At 44.1% G+C, this 18,100-nt stretch overlaps 1 protein-coding gene and 1 long non-coding RNA gene across 2 annotated transcripts in view; one reads left to right on the top strand and one right to left on the bottom strand.

The window, feature by feature from the left end:
* Positions 1-18,100, bottom strand: part of Cmya5 (cardiomyopathy associated 5) — a 104,012-nt gene that overhangs the window by 46,820 nt on the left and 39,092 nt on the right. Inside the window, exon 2 of the mRNA NM_023821.3 lies at positions 1,588-10,897. Within this exon, the coding sequence (NP_076310.2) occupies positions 1,588-10,897 (9,310 nt within the window). The remainder of the gene's footprint in view (positions 1-1,587; positions 10,898-18,100) is intronic.
* A630019I02Rik (RIKEN cDNA A630019I02 gene) lies at positions 7,301-11,436 on the top strand. The gene is made up of 4 exons (NR_046182.1): positions 7,301-7,631; positions 8,182-8,207; positions 8,323-8,519; positions 9,001-11,436. It is a non-coding gene; the product is annotated as an RIKEN cDNA A630019I02 gene (long non-coding RNA).

Here is an 18,100-nt window from a genome sequence, read left to right on the forward strand (position 1 = left end):
GCTGAGCCATCTCTCCAGCCCCCAGTTTTTCTTTTTTTGAAAGTTGCCTCCAACTCTTAATCTTGGATAACTCAGTGAAAAAAGAAAATCAAGCCTTCCTGGCTTTAGTCAACTGGTTTTCACTTTTCTCCTTCCCACTATCTTTAGAGAATATCAAACAAACAACAAACAAAACCTTTACAGTGTTTTTTTTTAAGATGACATCATCTTACTTTTGATCTGTTTTTAAAAGTTTGAAAAAATTATATGATCTGAAGAGATCAGAGTATGACTTTTGGACTCTTTAAATTGTCAACATCTAGAAAAAACTTAGCTATCATCATCATCATCATCATGGTGTATGGAAAACTGAGGCTTGTTTCTGCAGACAGTGACCAGTAGCTGTCAGTCTTCAAAGCAAATGTAATTATAGCATAGGGCTCATTTCAGTGGAGTTAACACATCCATGGCTTTTAGAAACACATTTGTGTGGAATCTGTTGAGATTCCCCTTCCTCCAAACTTTAACAGGATAAACGTAAATAAAATTTCACCCTAGAGGAATAAGAGAGAATTAATTTGATAGGAAAAATACCCAGATTCTAAAGTGCAATTCTATTTAATCAGAATCAGTGACAATTATTTAACAGCAACATCACTGAAGGGTAGTTTGAGAATCAGTGATGGCACATCACTGAGTCAAACATACAGACATACAGCCAAGAGCATAAACTACAATATCAGACCAAATCACTTAAACTCCCTGAGCCCATTCCATTACTGTTGAGGAACTAAGAGAATTAAAATGTACTTTATACACGAAGAACTCAATGCATGCTGGCACAGAGAAAGTCCTTGAGTTTTGTTATTATTTACTAATTTTAAGATCCTGACTGCTCTATGTTGAAGAGTGTGTGAAAATAGAAGATGATTGGGGGGTGGATGGGTGCTCAGTGAATGGGTGCTCAGTAGATGGGTGCTCAGTGGATGGATGCTCAGTGGATGAGTGGATGGGTGCTCAGTGGATGAGTGCTCAGTGGATGGGTGCTCAGTGGATGAGTGTTCAGTGGATGGGTTCTCAGTGGTTGGGTACTCAGTGGATGGATGCTCAGTGAATGGGTGTTCAGTGGATGGTTGCTTAGCAGATGGGTGCTCAGTGGATGGTTGCTTAGTGGTTCCATGTTTCTCAACAGCATCTCTGGCGAAATGTGATATAATGAGACTCAAAATTAAAATCTTACTGTTTCAAGCATTTTTTAGCATTTAGAATAGAATTGGCTAGGGTAGTAGATTCAAATTTTAAAGGACAAAATTATTGATCACAGAAAGTAATTGCTTTGTGTGCTAATGTGTAGCATTTTACTTTTTTATAACATTAAGGGTCTTTGTTATGAGATAGCAATTTCCTTAGAACCTAGAAAAGTGCTCTGACACATATTCTACCCATAAAAATAACAGATAAGCTAGTCGTAACTAAGTTCTTAGAGAAATATCCATATGTTTTCAGACCATTTTGCTTAAAATAAATATTAAATAGCGGTCATTTTTAAGAAAATGTGAAAGCAAACCCAATATCTATGTACGATTTGTGTGTGTTAAGTTGGTTTACCTTAACAGCACTTATAGCCGTGTCGAGTGCTGAAACCTCGTGGTCTTTGTGAATGTCCAGTGCCTTGTCCATTTCAGAGACCAGGCTTTTGCAGGTGTAGCAGTAAGATTCAGCCTGAGTCTTTTTCGGTTCCTTTTGTGTCTTAGCGGTCACTGATTCTCTTGCTGATTGGTCTTCTGTCCTGTCCCACACTTCCTGTGAAGCAGACATTCTTGGTTCCCCCTCACTCGTGAGCTCCTGTTCCCTGATGTGCTCAAAGGATTCTGATCCTTGAGATAACACTTCTTTGGGTGAGGATTCTGAACCTGGCTCTTCTGGTAAGATGGCTTGACTGGCTGCTTCCTGATTCAGAGAGCCAACAAAGTCATACTCATCCTGCACAGGGGTATTGTGGAGCCTCTCTTCCCGGGACACAGATGGGACCAGCCTCTCTTGCAATACTTCAGGAGCATAGGTGGCACCTGCTGCAGATTCTTCTTCTGGGAAAGACTCTTGTACGGGGACATTCAGATTGACATCTGGACTTGCATTTCCTGCCTCATTACCCTGGCTGCTTGGCTCACTCTCCAGAACACAGCGGGTGTCCTGGAATGGAACTGCATAGCTCATCTTCTGGGTGACTGCTCTGACTTGCTCTGTAATGGGAGCTTTCTGCTGCATTGCCGCCTCATCAAGGGTCTCCATGTGGCCTGTGGGTTCTCCTTCCCGGCCAACAACTTTGTGCTGTTCTTCCAGATTTTTCTCCCAAAAACTAGTTTCAGGCTTTCTCCTGATCTCTCTTTCTGCAACTCTCAGTTGCTGTGAATCCTCTTCACCAACTGGCTTTTCTTCCAGGCCTTGGCCTTGATCTTCTTGAGTTACAGTTTCGTCATGAAGAATGTCGTCTTTGAGTATGTACTTCTCAAAATACATACCTGGTCCATCATCAGTGTCAGAATGTCGCCTTGGGAATGATGTCTCAGAGTCCACACTGTCACCTTCTGAAGCTGTTTCGCCTTCATTTTTCTCCCCACCCGCCCCTTCATACAGATCCTTATAGAAGAAGGAAAGTGCTGGGGGCTCCTCTAGCAGCTCAGGGTTGACAGCCTTGGGGGTGGTGGGAAATATTTGTCTTTTTGATAGAACTCCTTCCTCCACATCAAATAAAGGCATCCCAGGAGACCTGGAGTCCACATCTCTACTGATACCCTTTGGAGCATTTCTGTCATCTGGTTTTTGGATAGCCAAAGACTTTTGCATCTCTGCATGAGATAATTTGCTATCATCCTTTTCTGGCCCATAAAAGCTCTCGTCTAACTTTACTAAGTTATATTCATGGTCTAGGGCCTGTTCAGCTGAACTTTCTGGGAAAGAAGTCAGTGTTTTGGTGGCTTCCTCTGAAGATTCCTCAACAGTTGATTTCTGTTTTCCTGAGCCTGGGGAGAGGTTATAATCAATCAAAGTATATTTTTCAAAATAATCCTCTTCACCAGAAACTGTGGGTTGGATAGGTGTGAAATCACCCATTCCTGAGTCTGTGGCTATCTCCTCCTTTGTCTTATGAGTTTCCTTTGTCTCATTTTCCTTCAGTGATGTAATTTTCCTATCAGGAACTTCTAACTTGCTCTTCTGCGTTTTATGGGAAGCAGCTGCCTTCTTCTCATCATGAACAGATATGCTTTTAAATGAAGCTTTCTCTTCCAAATACTGTAACTTATCTTGCATTTGTTCACTTTCTTCCTGATCCACTGAAGGGATGAAGGCAGGGGCATGGATATTCAATATCTCGCAGCCTTCAGAAATGATGCTAAAGGCACTCTTCTGATCTTCTGAAAGGCCAGCTGGCTTGCTGGTTACTGAAAATTCTTCATCTTTCACAGAGGTGCCTTCAGGCTCCTGGGCTGTGCCTCCCATAGGAGGAACTCCATCAGCACTGATCTCTGATGCACTAAGCATAAACTGAGTATAGTTACTTGCTGCTGAAGAGGGCGGTTCGTTTCTGTGCACATCTTCCACAGCTTCCAAGTGATGCTTTGAAATAAGAACAGACTGTTTCAGCATCTCTTCCGTGTAGTCTTTAGATGTCTGGAAAGTGTGGACTGTGGGCCTGTCTGACCATGTTTCTTGTTTCTTCACTGTATGTTCTACAGAAGTTCCTAAAACAAGAGTTTGTGGTTCTACAGCTGACGGCTGAGTTGGCGGCGTTCCTAAATGCTTTGTTTCATCAGTCATGTCTGATACCCTAGCAGCATCCTTAGATAGGGGTCTTGGCTGCACACTTCCATCTTCCGCAGCCACTGAAGCACCAAGGGACAACTCGGGCATCACGAACCGCCTCCTTTCCTCTTTGAGATCCACTCTACTCTCACCTGACTTTTCCAACTCCAGATTTCCTTCCTGAGTAAGAGAATGGCCATCCGTTTCCTCTCCATGGGGAGACTCCACACGGGAAACCTTGGTTTTCTCTACTAAAGTTTTACCTTCTTCCTGGGGATGTGGTTGGGTTTCTGCTGCCTTTCTCTCCCTAATTTCTGGGTATACCTCTGTGACTATATGTTCTGGTTTTTCAACAACTGGTGTTGGTTTAGCCAGCAAATGTGGTTGAGCCTTATCCAAAGAAACAGCTGATGCTCCAGGCACAGGCATGGCTGCAGGGGGGTATTCTTGCTTCTCTCCTTCTGAAAATACCCATTCCTGCACTTCCTTTTCTCTCCTATCCAAAGCAAGAGTCTTGCTGGGTTTTTCCATGAGCTTTTCAGTTGGAGAGATGCGCTGTTCAAGCCTCTCAGCAGCTTTTGATTCTTCCAATTTGAAAGGTCGAGATTCCGGCATCCTTTGCAACTCTCCTACTGCTTCATTTTCCCTGAGTTCCAAGGGAGCCATGATTTCTTGCTTCTCTGCCAGGCCCCTCTTCCCTGCCAAGGAAAATGATCTAGTTTCCCAGCCATCCTTCTCCTCTGTTGGACGTTCCACTTCCTCTTCACAATGTTCCAAAGAAGTGGGTTTTGGCATTTCTTGTCTAAGTCTGTCTTCACCAAGATCACTTAAACTGCCTTTTGATTCCACTGGCAGAATCATTGATGCTGGTTCCTCTGAGTTCATCCTTGTGAAGGCGGACTGGGCTGATTTGGGCTTCTGTGGCATTCTATCTACTACGTCAGATGACGAGAGCCATGTTTCCTTGTGATCACTGCTTGGCTCTTCCTTACGTGCAGAAATATTCCACATAGACGGAGAAGAGACCTCTGGCTTCTGGCGTCTTTGGCTCTCAGTAATATGAAGAGGAGCCATGTTTTGGGCTTCTTCCATACCCACTTTCTCACCCATAGGGGAACAAGGATGAATTCCAGGATGTTTGTCACCAACTGAAGTAGCTAAGCTTTCGCCCATTCCTTCTGAGAAGCCTGGCAGTTCCTTCTGCCCATAGTTTTCAGAGTTAGACTTAGGTTGCTTTAAAACGTCTTCGTTTGATAAAAATGTGAGTTTTTCTTTAAGGTCTTGACTTATGCTGGATTTAACTGAAACGCCTTTGGGCTCCTCGGCCAGTTTAACTGTGACCTCAGGTAATGAATGAACCGCTGGCTTCTCGGCTATATTAACCTCAGCAGGAACTGTACCTTTAGGCTCTATGGCAGGTACTGCTTTCTCTACAGAGGGACCTGGACGAGTTTCTAGATCTTCGTTGTCAGAGACCTTACTATCTGGAATGCTTGATCCAAACAATAAACTAGACATCCATGATTTAAAAGATGAAATGCCTTTCTTTCCCTTCTCTGCAGGAAGACCTTGCTCAGTGACGAGTGACTTCTCAGATGGCTTTTGTGTCACCTCTGGGGTCTCTGGAGGTTGAGGTGTGGCTTTTGCTTTCACAGCAGGGACAGATTTACTTTGGGTGAGTACTTCCACGTTGCCAGAGGCTAGCTTTCTCCCTTCCTCAGAATCATCTACAGCCTTTGACTGAACCCTTCTGGGTTCCTGAGATAGCTTCTCACCAGACACTGGTGCTTTGCTTGTTTCTTGGTTTCTGGTTTCAGATGTGTGATCTGTATCCAGTGGAGCAGCCCCAAGTTTCTCTGACATCAGATCAGTGCTCTCAGAGGACTCCAGCTGCCCAGTTCCTGGTTTTCTATCTTCATGCTGATTGACTAAGCCATCTGGCTTTTCCAGCATCCAGGTGTTGTCCTTTGGAGAAATGAGACTCTCTTTCACTTTTGATCCTGTAACACTGGCACGCTCAGTTGTCACAAATGGCTTGGGTTGCTCCAAATTCTCCTTCTTCTCTGCCAATTGTTTAACACCCAGCTCTGGCTTATCTGCAGAAGAGCTGCTCTCATCAGGCACCTCAACAGCTTGGCCCTCATGAAGGGTCCGTTTAGGCTCTTTTTGCTCAATGGGGAGGTCAAAAGAAGCAGTCTCTAATGGAGCTGAGGCAGGCACAGGAAGCTTCCTGTTTTCTTCTTGTTCTTTTCCTCTTCTCTGAAGCTCAGCGGGGCCCTTTTCTAAGATAGAAGGCCCTGGTTCCGTTCCGATGGGTTTTACTGGTTCTATACCTAAGGATCTATCTCTATCTCTACTATCAATGAGTTCTGACCCAGCAGTTGGTACTTCTGATAACTGTTTGTGCTTCTCAGGCTCTGGGGGGAGCTTTATAAGCTCTTGCTCTCCTGACAGGAAACTCCCCGGCACTGGAGAAGATGTCTCCTCTGCTTGCCTGTTCATCTCATGTCTGAGGGCCAGTAATGTTGGAGCTAAATCATCTGAAACTACATTTTCAGAATCAGGAGACCTTGTTATCTCCTCGTGTTTGTCATTTGGCACCGTGGGTTTGGATGTGGGTGACACTTGCAATGGAGGTGGCTCGTTGTCTTCTCTCTCTACCTCAACCCCTGAGTTGACAGGAAGTTTGGGTTCAGGCCTTAACACCTCTGAGGTAGACATGCTGGGCAAAGGCAAACCACTGCCTAACTCGCTCTTCCCTACTCCCTTTAAGCCTGGGTGTTCCACAGGGCTGGCAAGAGATGGATCTGTCAGGACTTCATCCCTGCCTAATTTAGTTGAATTTGAATCAAGCTTAGTTACTGGCACTGTGGTGGCAGAAGAGCTGGCTTCTGTGTCTTTCCCCATCTCTTCCATCAATGCTGGAAGTGCAGGTGGTGCAGGTGGACTGTGTTCTGCTCCCCTCTCTCTCCCCGATGAAGCCGCAGGAAGTTCCCTGGTTATTTTGGACTCCTGTTTCACTTCCGTTTTCACTGCAGATAAAACCTTAGGTCCAGAAATAGATGTTTCCTCTGGAGGTGAGTGTGGTTTTGCCACTTCAGGCTCATTCTTTGACAACATTCTCTGTTCTAGTTCAGAAGTCACAGTTGGAGCTAAATTGAGTTTGACATCCGCCTTTGGCTCATCTCCCAAGTCAGACAAAACTGAATATTTCATCCCAGACCCTGGAACATTTGGGAGCCGAGGCTCTGGTGTCTGATCCTGCGATTTGTGTGCTGTCGCTTCTTGAGAATCCAGCACAGCTTTTTCCCTTCCGACTCTGGGCAAAGCCATCTGTTCATCTGCACTTGTTAGAGTGAGAGGTGCTGTGGGCTCCTGCTCTGGCTTAAGCACACAGGTTGACTCGGGTGAAACTGAGGGCTGAGAGGTGGGCAAAACGGATGTGGTTTCTTCCTTTACCACTGATGAGAGTGCAGAAGAGGAAGCTGCTATTGTAACTGCTGGCAGACTACTCTTTGCATCTCTCTTCTCCCATCCACTGGTTGGTGGTGGTACCAAATCTTCAGCCTCAGGCTCCAAAGATGCCTGAGTTTTCTCCTGCTGTGCCAGGATGAGATATTCAGACACAGAGGTTGAAATTGTTGGAACATCTGACATAGTTTCTGCTTGGCCGGTCTTATCTGCCGAAGGTAGCAGGCTCAGATCTTCGAACACAGGCCTACAAGGGGAAGACTCCTCCCGCTCCTGCGATGGCTCAGAATGCTCAGGCACAGGCGTGACCACTGAGGACCCCGCCTCTTCTTCATCTGCCTCTGAGAAGTAGGGATAGTCTGGAGCAGACCTCCTAGGTAGTAATTCGTCTGGCTCGACCTTGTTTTGCTCTGTTTCTGCGATTCGGTATGGTGGGATTGACACCTGTGATGCTGAATCCGGAGAAAAGAGGTCAGCCTCTTCCGTGTCCTCATCAGACAGAACAGTCTGCTCAGAGGGGGACGTTAAGCACAGTGGAGAATCCCGCCCCAGCTCTCTCTTCTCTAGTTCCTGAGTCGGATAGGGTGAGAATGAGAATTCTGACGCAAATGCAGAATCAGGGGAAAGGGGCCCAATATTGTCCTCTTCCTGCCCTTGCTCTGATAGACCTGTGGGTGAGGAGGCACCCTTTAGAAGCAGAGGAGATGTGTGGCCAAGCTCTGGTGTGGAAGAGAATGAGCCCCGCTGCTGGTCTCTGCTCCCTTCTTCTGATTGGACCACTTGTTCGGATGAGATGGCCCAGGGAGGTGGGGCATGGCTTTCAGAAAGCAGCTCAGTGGTTTGTGGGGGGAGAGCGCATTCCACTGCAGAGACCTCATTGGATGAAGATAGCCCAACTCCAATGGCTTCCTTTTCTTCTTCTAACAGGGTTGCAGGATCAGAAAGGCCTCTTGGTTTGAATTGGGGCATGTCATCTATTGTTTTTTGGGGGGATTCCCGTGTTGCATTTTGTGAAACCGAGGGTTTAAATGGCAGCTTTGAATCTGATGCGAAACTTCCACTTCCTAGACTCTCATCTTCCGATAGAACTGCCTGGCTCAGTGCTGCTGGGGGAAGTAGCCCAATATCTTCTTTCTCATCTTCTGCCTGAATGATGGGCTCAGAAACACGTTGGGACTTTAATGGGAGCTTGTGGTCACCTGTTTTCAACAGCAACTCTTGCGCATGTGCTGGAACAGAATACTCAGCCGCAGATTCAGATTCTGGTGAGTGACACACGCTCTCTGAGGCCTCATCTCCAGACAGGACTGGTGAAACTGTTGAAAAGAGTGGGGACTGGATGGCAGATGTCTTCTCAGTGGTGGATGGAGAAAGAGACTGCTCAGATACAGAGGTCATAGCTGGGGAATAAGACTCACGTTCCTCGTCGTCCTCTGAAAAGACTGCAGGTTCATTGCTAGATTTCACATCAGATACAGAAACTGCCTCTACTTCCAGCTTCTCTGGTGTATGGTTCAAATCCTGTAGGACTGAATACTCAGATACAAAAGCAGAATCGGTAGAAACAGACTCGTTTTCTTCTCTTTCTTCCTCGGACAAAGTGATACGTTCAGGTGTGAATGTCATCTGTGTTGGTAGAATGGGCTCTTTTCTGTGCTCTACTTCAGGGGACAAAGGCGATGGGGAAGTCTCCTTAGAAGCTAAAGGACTTTCCGGGTAATCAAGTTCTATGATCTCTTCTTCTAGACTAGAATCTTCGGGTTCAGTGGTATCCGTGATTGGCGTAGAAGTTTCCACTCCCCTCTCTAGTTGTGCCTTTCTAAGAACCATGGGTTCAGGCGCATGCTCCTCCTCTCTGTGGACTATGGACTCAGGCTCAGGCACATGCTCCTCCTCTCTGTGAACTATGGGCTCAGGTGCATGCCCCTCATCTCTGTGGACTATGGGCTCAGGCACATGCTCCTCCTCTCTGTGGACTATGGGCTCCGGTGCATGCCCCTCATCTCTGTGGACTATGGGCTCAGGCGCATGCTCCTCCCCTCTGTGGACTATGGACTCAAGCTCAGGCACATGCTCCTCCTCTCTGTGGACTATGGGCACAGGCCCAGGCGCATGCTCCTCCTCTCTGTGGACTATGGACTCAGGCTCAGGCGCATGCTCCTCCTCTCTTTGAACTATGGACTCAGGCGCATGCTCCTCCTCTCTGTGGACTATGGATTCAGGCGCATGCTCCTCCTCTCTGTGGACTATGGGCTCAGGCGCATGCTCCTCCTCTCTGTGGACTATGGGCTCAGGCGCATGCTCCTCCTCTCTGTGGACTATGGGCTCAGGCGCATGCTCCTCCTCTCTGTGGACTATGGGCTCAGATGAGGTCACGTATTCAGACGCTTGTTCTGTTTTTTCTGTTGAAATCGGCTCTAGCCCTTCCATGTCTGGCTCAAACTTTTCTTGGATGGCTGGCGCTGGTCTTGGTGGTCCTGTCTCTAAAGACTCCTTCTCTGCCTCCCATGGCATGGAATGGTTGACAGAAACCAAGCCTTCCTGTTGCACATCATCGGCTGAGCCTGTCAAGACTGAAGCATCATCCTCTGAACTTTCCTTTCCTTGTGCATTCTGTTCCAGTTCTTCCTTTGCTCTTTCAAGGACCATGGTTGCTGGAATGCTTGGTGGCTCCATTCTGTGGGTCTTTGATTCATCAGCTGGCTGTTGTGGCATCATTTGTGGAAGGCTGAGATTTTCTTCTTGATCAGCTGTATCATTTCTGGCACTGGAGGGAAATGCGTGTTCTGTTGAAGATGGAACATTTAAATTGGAATCGGCATACGTTTTCTTTTGCTCTTCGTGACTAAACAATGAGGTCCTGGACCCTTTGGAGAGGGCACCTCTCCAGGGTGGAGCAAGCTCTCTTACTTTGTCTTCTTCTGGGCTCTGGGCTAATTTCCTTTGGGGAACTATATTAGAACCACCATTGCTCAAATCCGGCTCTAGACTAATAGATGAATCTTTTCCTCTCCTGTAATGTATTTCCTTAATTACATAACCTTTTGGCAACGTCCCATAAAATTGTAGAGGAATTAACTCTTCTTTAACTGAATTGAACATCTTTATTTTGTATTGTACCGTTCCTATGTAGACTGGCTTCAACACTAATGGTTTGTGCTCTTTGTAGATAGCCCCAGTGATGGGAGGCGTATTTGATGCAGTCTTCTTCCTTCTTGTTTTATCATAAGTGCCAATAGATGACTTTTCATTCTCAATATTGAGCACAGGGCTTTCTGAAATTGAAGGACCATCTTCTTGGTTTGTCAGAACATCTTGTGATTCCAGAGAATTCCTTTTTTTGCTGCCTTTCCGACGCAGTGACGGTGAGCCACGCTTGGACTTCTGAGTTCTTTTCCGTGTCCTTTTAACTTCATCCATAATAAAGGAAACACTTCCTGGAGGAGAAGTCAGAGCTGACCCTTCCAAACTACATATTCCCGAGGTCTGACTTTCTCCTGAAGCCCAAGGAGTGGAAGATCTGCTTGAGTTGGTCTCCCAGGTTATCCCACTGTCTTCACGTTGAACTGCCACCATGGAAAAGGAAGGGTCAGAGACGATACACTCCTGCTTGGTCTTGCCCTCCTCATCCTCATCTGATAACCTATGGTGAACAATACCAGTAATTATATATTATAGTAATAAATAAAATTAATATTAATTATTAGAACAAGTAAATGTAAAATATAGAAGTCAGTACTCACATCCACCTCAAATGTGGGGTGAATATAAAATAAAGTTTAAAAAGTTAAAATCCAGATATCAGTGCAGTAAGAAAGCCCAGGCCAGAATTGCTCAGTAGCCAGCCTTAAGCCAGAAGGAAAGCTGAAATTCATTTTCACTCCTTCCCTATTCTGGGTTGCCCTCCTGGTCCTCCCGTGTTCCCCAGTCAGGAAGGCTCCCTTCTCTCACCAGGACCCACATGTGACCCTGGCATCTGTGCTCTTTGTTCCCACAGGGACCCCCAAACCTAGCTAGGTTTTGTGGACCACCCACTCCATCTGCTTCCTATCTGACCAGGAGCCTGACTCCTGCCTCTTATTGGCCTGGTCTCGGCCCTTCCTATTTTCCTTCCATCTGGCTTTCCCAAGCATCCCATTAGCATTCCTCATGGAGACGAATCTCAATAAACTCTTCTTACTTACAAAATAGGAACATCCTTGGCTCCAAATTCCTTTCTGATTTTATTTCCAAGTACCTGCCTCCCCCACTCCTACAGGATTTTCTCTTCTAACTACAACTGTGTGCCCCAGAATGGTATTTGGTTAACTGTGGACCGCATAGACCGCCATGGTCCTAGGGAATTAGAGTGGAGCTGTGGGCTTCCTTTTGTCTAGTGTCACTCTAGTCATCATAACATCATAGCTAGTGAATTAATGACCTTTGTGATGATGCCGAGGAAAATCCCTACTGTATTTCCAGTTGCATAAAAGCATAACTCATACAAGCACATAAAGTGTAAAATGCTTGATAATGAATGTGCCATGTTACTAGTTTATGCTACATACACTTTAGTTTGGACTGCTAAATGAACGGAAAACTGTGGATTTGATTCCCAGAACCATAGAGAAAAGTTTATGTAAGACCATATGCCCGGCATGGTATCCAGCTGCTGTCTTCTCTGAGCCTCACCTTAGCTGCATCCAGACGCCATAGGCAGGGTTGACCTTTACCATCTAATGTGAGTACATGCTACGATGCTCACAGAAAAATTAGATCACTAACCAATGCATTTCTTAGAGCATGGTCCCATAGTTAGTGTATCTCATTCACTATGTAATAAATATTTCCTGGGTGCAGTTATAACAAAAGAAAGTCACAAGTCTCCTCACTTTCACCATCTGTAGAATAAGGATAATAATTGAATACATTATAGAGTTGATGGAAGGATTAGGTAGTACATAAACAGAATGCTAAGAAACCACTCCTGGTATATAGTTGGTGCTCAATAAATGCTATTTGCCATTGCATTTCCATATAATCCTTGAACTTGATATTAGACTCGTTTTCAGTGGTACACACATTTGGAAGGGCTTGGCCTGCTCCCACATGCCCTCTGAGACAGCAGGCTCAGGCTACCCCTGCATGTGCCATCAGACCCAACCTCAGGCTCTATGGCACTCACTCTCTCACTCTTCTTTGTTTTTTTTTTCCCTTTTCCTCCCCTTTGCTTTTGCTGTTCCTTCCTTTGAACTGCTTCTCCTCCACCATACCCCACCTCTTGTGCCTATCCACACTCTATCTATCCATCAGGGCATATTTAAGATTTCTGCTGTGACTATTCCTGGCTGATTTAAGCAGCCATGTTGTATATTGGCCACTGTTTCATAAACACTAAGCTGGATATTAAGACCCCAGGAGTCTTTTCTCCTAGGAATATAACTATAATTTGAGGTAATTTTAAAACTGCTAATTGGCCTATTGTACTCTTTTTACAGCAAGAGAAATAAAACTATAGCGGTTAAGTGTAAATATTAAAGCAAAGTACTTTTTTTTAAAAAGAAAGACATACAAAATTCAGAGCCCTTATTAGCTTTTCAAAACTCATTAGTCTCTGCTTCGAAGACTGGTTCTAAAGTCTGGAATACTTTAAAACACCTGCAGGAGCCTTAAGAAAATACTGCCACCACCCATGCCTCTCTGCCACCAACAACTCTGGTATTACTGTTGGGACAGACTTTGGACTTTGCTATATTTTTGCTTTTAAAGCGCTAGGGAGCTTCAATGTGCACACGGAGTTGAGAAGCCCTTGCCTGAACAAACCTACCTCTGAAACGTTTGCAGCACACTCACAGAAGCTTGCTTGCTCTGACCCCTTCCTGGTACCCTGGACTTAGGGCGAGAACTTTAGTGCTATGGCTGTGCTAGACTACCTCTGCTAAACATCAGCCTCCCTGGAAGTCTACTGCAGAGGGTGCAACATCAGCATCCCTGGAAGTCTACTGCAGAGGGTGCAACATCAGCACCCCTGGAAGTCTACTGCAGATGTGCCCAGCCTTTATTTCCTCAGTGCCCAACACAGTGGGGCATCTGCCTCTTCCCAGCTACAGTCTACGAAAAGTAACCAAGTTCTGCAGACAGCTTAGGTGAAAGGGACTGGGAAGAAGCGGGGAGAATTCATGTCTCCCTTTTCCTAGTAGCTTGCCTCTTCTTTACTGGTTTTGGTATTAAGCCACTGAACTTAATTAGGAATCAATTTTGGTCCTAGACTGAATTCCTTTTTTTTTTCCAAACTCTTTTACATATCTAATTAAGGTTATTCCTCAAAATGTTCAACTCATGCTATTTCTTCTCTTCATGCCATTTACCATAAGTAGGATGGAATTTAAAAAAAATGAAAGTTATACCACAAACATGAGAGTTAGTATTGGGAAGGCCTGTGAGCACAGTAGCATTATAAAAGCAATTAGAAATTCAATTTAGAGTTCTTTATTGATTGTAAATTCAGTGTACTCAAGCAGAGACAGTTTCATTACTAGCTAGACTGAGTTCAGGAGTGCTGAACAGAGCACCTAGAAGGTAGTACTAAAAGAGCAGAGGCCTGCTAAGGTAGAGTTGCCTAATCAATCACTTGTGTTTTCATTTAGTATTATTTCTGCACATAATAAACTTTTGTTAAGTACAGATAGTAATATATATATATATATATATATATATATATATATATATATATATATGTAAAAACATAAAGACATAGGTTCTTTTCTTTCCTAATTATAGAGATCAAACCCAGGGCACTGTTCATCCCAGAAAAGGAAGCTACCACAGACCTGTGTCTCCAGCACAAGACCTTCCTCAAGAAGTTCAAATCTAATATAGTGGGTTAAATACTGTTAGGGGAGAGGGAAAGGTCCAGTGAGGGCAGAGGGGAGGTTTCAGGAAAGAAAGGTACTTGTATAGGTTTGCAGAAGACATGGGAGTTTGGGGTAGTTGAGAAGCAGAGGGAGGAGCTATGAATGTGGTAAAGCTTATTCCAGAAAAGGGTCACGGAGGGTGGAGACTATACACATGGACAAACAGCCAGGCTCACTGAGAGACTAAGCTCAGTTACTAATAATAGTGTCTTCTTTGGTGATCTATTGCTGTGAAGGGACACCATGACCAAGGCAACTCTTATAAAGGGAAATATTTAATTGGGGCTGGCTGACAGTTCCAAAGGTTTAGTCCATTATCATCACGGTAGGAAGCATGGCAGCGTGCAGGCAGACATGGTGCTAGAGAAGTGGCTACATCCAGATCCAAAGGCAGCAGGAAAAGAGAAATACTGCACTTAGCTTGGGCTTTCAAAGCCTGTCCCAGGGACACACTTCCTCAAACAAGGCCATACTTCCTAATCTTTTCAAATAGTGCCACTCGCTGGTGACCAAGCTTTCGAATCTGTGAGCCTGTGGAGGCCATTTTTATTCCAATAACCACAAACAGCAATGGAAAATTACTATCTTAGCATGTGGTTAGCCATAACTCGAAATTCACATTATACTTTATCTAAAGAAACAATGAGCTTTGTTAATGAAAGAGAAGCTGTCCCCAGATAGCTCAGGGAAATCCCTAGGGTTGTTTCTCACTGTGCAGGACAAGCCTTTGCTTTTGGGGACCATCTGCTTTGCCTAATTAAAGATGCTGGCCATGGAGATCATCTCTTCCTCTCCCACTGCATTCTCAGAAAGGAACTGTCTGGTGTTTCCTGCTTCCTATTATGTAATGGTATGAGAGGAATCCTTTAGAGTCAGACAAGAGAACAATTCAGGAGGTGGGAGTCAGATCAAGAGAACAATAGACCCACAATACCAGAAACAAGCCCTGACGGTCCTTTCCAGGACTGTCTTCATCTGATTAAGGGAGGTTTTCACTGTGTTTGCTGGGACCATTCTACAAACATTAAGAATCTGCGTCAACTTCATTGAAACCATTTCTATTTGACTATGACATCACCATATCTTCTCTTTTACGTTGTTCATGTGAATTACAGTGACCAATATACAGAAACCAACATTGGTAGTTTGACTGTGCTTGGCACTGTTAGGAGGTGTGGACTTGCTGGAATAGGAGTGGCCTTGTTGGAGGAAGTGTATCACTGTTGGGGTGGGCTTTGAGGTCTCCTACTGTGCAAGCCCCACCCAGTGTAGAAGAAAGACTCCTCCTAGCTGCCTGCAGAGTAGAGTCTCCTTTTGAATGACTTCAGATGTAGAACTCTCAGCTTCTTCTCCAGAACCATGGCTGCCTGGATACTGCTATGCTTCCCACCATGATGATAACGGACTGAACCTCTGAAACTGTAAGCCAGCCCTAATTAAATGTTGTCCTTTATAATAAGAGTTACCTTGGTCATGGTGTTTTTTCACAGCAATAAAACCCTAAGACACCAGTCTTGGACTTCTGAATTGCACTCAATATGGGTATGGTGTTATACTTTTTATATAAAGTATCTATTCATGAAACCACAATATAACTGATTATAGTGAGGTTTTTTTCCATTTTCATATCAAAACCATGTTGCTTCTTAAAGCAAGTTAGGAGTTATTCCCTCTTATATTGTTCTCTGGAGGAGTTTGTTACATTATTTCTTCTTCAAGTATTTGGTAGGATTTCTTGAAGTCTTCAGATCTGGAATTTTCTTCCTGGTAAAGTGCTTATTTTGTTACCCATTTGTTTTGGTCTTCAGAAAGTCTTTCTGTATAACTCAAATGGACTTCCAACTTGTTACCTTTCCACCTCAGCCTGAGATAACCATTTATACATTATGCCTAGCTCATAGTGGATAATAATAACTAAAAAAGTATTTAATAAATAACTTATTCAGTAGATAAATGAATACTCAGTCTTCTGTGGGTATGTATTTTACTTAAAATGTCTCTACTTTAACTAAGATTAAGGTTTGGGGGGGGGGGGTTGGAATTGTTCATTTCCCTCAATACCTTTTAAGTAGTTATAAGGCCTAAATTTTCATCCACTTTTTTTTTTCATTCTTAGCATTTATCTTTTGAGATTTTTTTTATCATAAATATACAAGCCAACTGTTAATAGAAGTACAAAGTAGAGACTGTAACATATCTCTCATGTGAGAGCAAGTGGACAAAAATGTCACTGTGGGTAAAAACAAACTGGTAACTCAACTACCCAGATGGGTTTAGCTGACATATGTAATGACTGCTGAAGAAATTATTTCATTAATATTTCCAAATAAATTATGGATTTGTTGATATTTTCTATATTATGACTGCTATCTCTTTTTTCTTCAAGAATCCTGGATTTTTTTTCTAGCTTCATAAGACAAATTCTTATATCATGAATTTCTGAACTTTCTCATTTTCTAACATGTAAAGTCAGGGTTGCACACATCACTTTAAGGATAGCTTCAAATATTTCATGCAGAAGTTTTGCGCAGCTTTTGATTTATTATTAATCATAAAATGTTCTAAAATATTCTTTGTGCTTTCTTATTTGGTTCATATATTCTGTAAAAATCTATTTTCTCAATTTCAAAATACATGAGGATTTCCTTGTCATCTTTTCCTTGGTGCTTTCTAGTTTGATTGCATTGTGGTTGAAAGATTCCTTTTTGTATTTTTGTATATACTTTTTTCTAAAACAATTGGATATTTTATTTGTTTACATTTCATATGTTATCCCCTTTCCAAGTTTCCCCTCTGCAAACCCCTATCCTATCCCCCCTTACCCTGTTTTTATGAAGGTGTTCCCCCACCGACCCATTCCCTAGCATTCCTCTATACTGGGGCATCAAGCCTTCACAGGACCAAGGGCTTCCCCTCCCATTGATGCCAGATAAGGCCCCTTCAGCTCCTTCCCCTAATTCCTCCATTGGGGTCGCTGTGCTCAGTCCAGTGATTAGCTATAAGCATCCAATCTGTACTGATCAGGATCTGGAAGAGCCTCTCGGGAGAGAGCTGTATCAGGCTCCTGTCAGCAAGCACTTCTTGACATCAGCAATAGTGTCTAGGTTTGGTATCTGCTTGTGGGATGGATCCCAAGGTGGGGCAGTATCTGGATGGCCTTTCCTTCAATCTCTGCTCCATTCTTTGTCCCTGTATTTCCTTTAGACAGGAGGAATTCTGGGTTAAAATTTTGGAGATGGGTGGGTGGCCCCATCCCTCAACCAGGGGGCCATGTCTAACCTCTAGGTATAGTCTCGACAGGTTCTCCCTCCCCTTTGTGGAGTATTTCAGCTAATGTTATCCCCATCGGGGTGTGGGAGGCTCTTGCTCTCCTGGCATCTGGGACTTTCTGGTTGCTACCCCCAGTTCCCCATCCCCCATAGCTACACACCTCTGTTCAATTCCCTGACTCTCTGTATATCTTCTCCAACTCTTCCCATACCTGATTCCGCCCCTCTTTTTACCCTCTACCTCCTCTCTTCCTCTCAAGTTGCTCCCACCCTCTACTTCCCTTGATTATATTGTTCCCTATTCTGAGTAGGACTGGAGCAGCCACTCTTTTGTCTTCATTCCTCTTGAGCTTCATGTGGTCTGTGAGTTGTATCTTGGGTATTCCACACTCTTTACTTAATATCCACTTATCAGTGAGTACATAGCATGTGTGTTCATTTGTGACTGAGTTGACTCACTCAGAGTGATATTTTCTAGATCCATCCATTTGCCTGCAAATTTCATGAAGTTATTGTTTTTAATAGCTGCATAGTTTTCCATTGTGTAAATGTAACACATTTTCTGTAACCATTCCACTGTTGAGGGACATCTGGGTTCTTTCCAGCTTCTGGCTATTATAAATGAGGCTGCTATGAACATAGTGGAGCATGTGTCCTTATTACATGTTGGAGCATCTTCTGGGT

The sequence above is a fragment of the Mus musculus genome, chromosome 13 (assembly GCF_000001635.26).
Source record: "Mus musculus strain C57BL/6J chromosome 13, GRCm38.p6 C57BL/6J".
NCBI classification, from domain to species: Eukaryota; Metazoa; Chordata; class Mammalia; order Rodentia; family Muridae; genus Mus; species Mus musculus.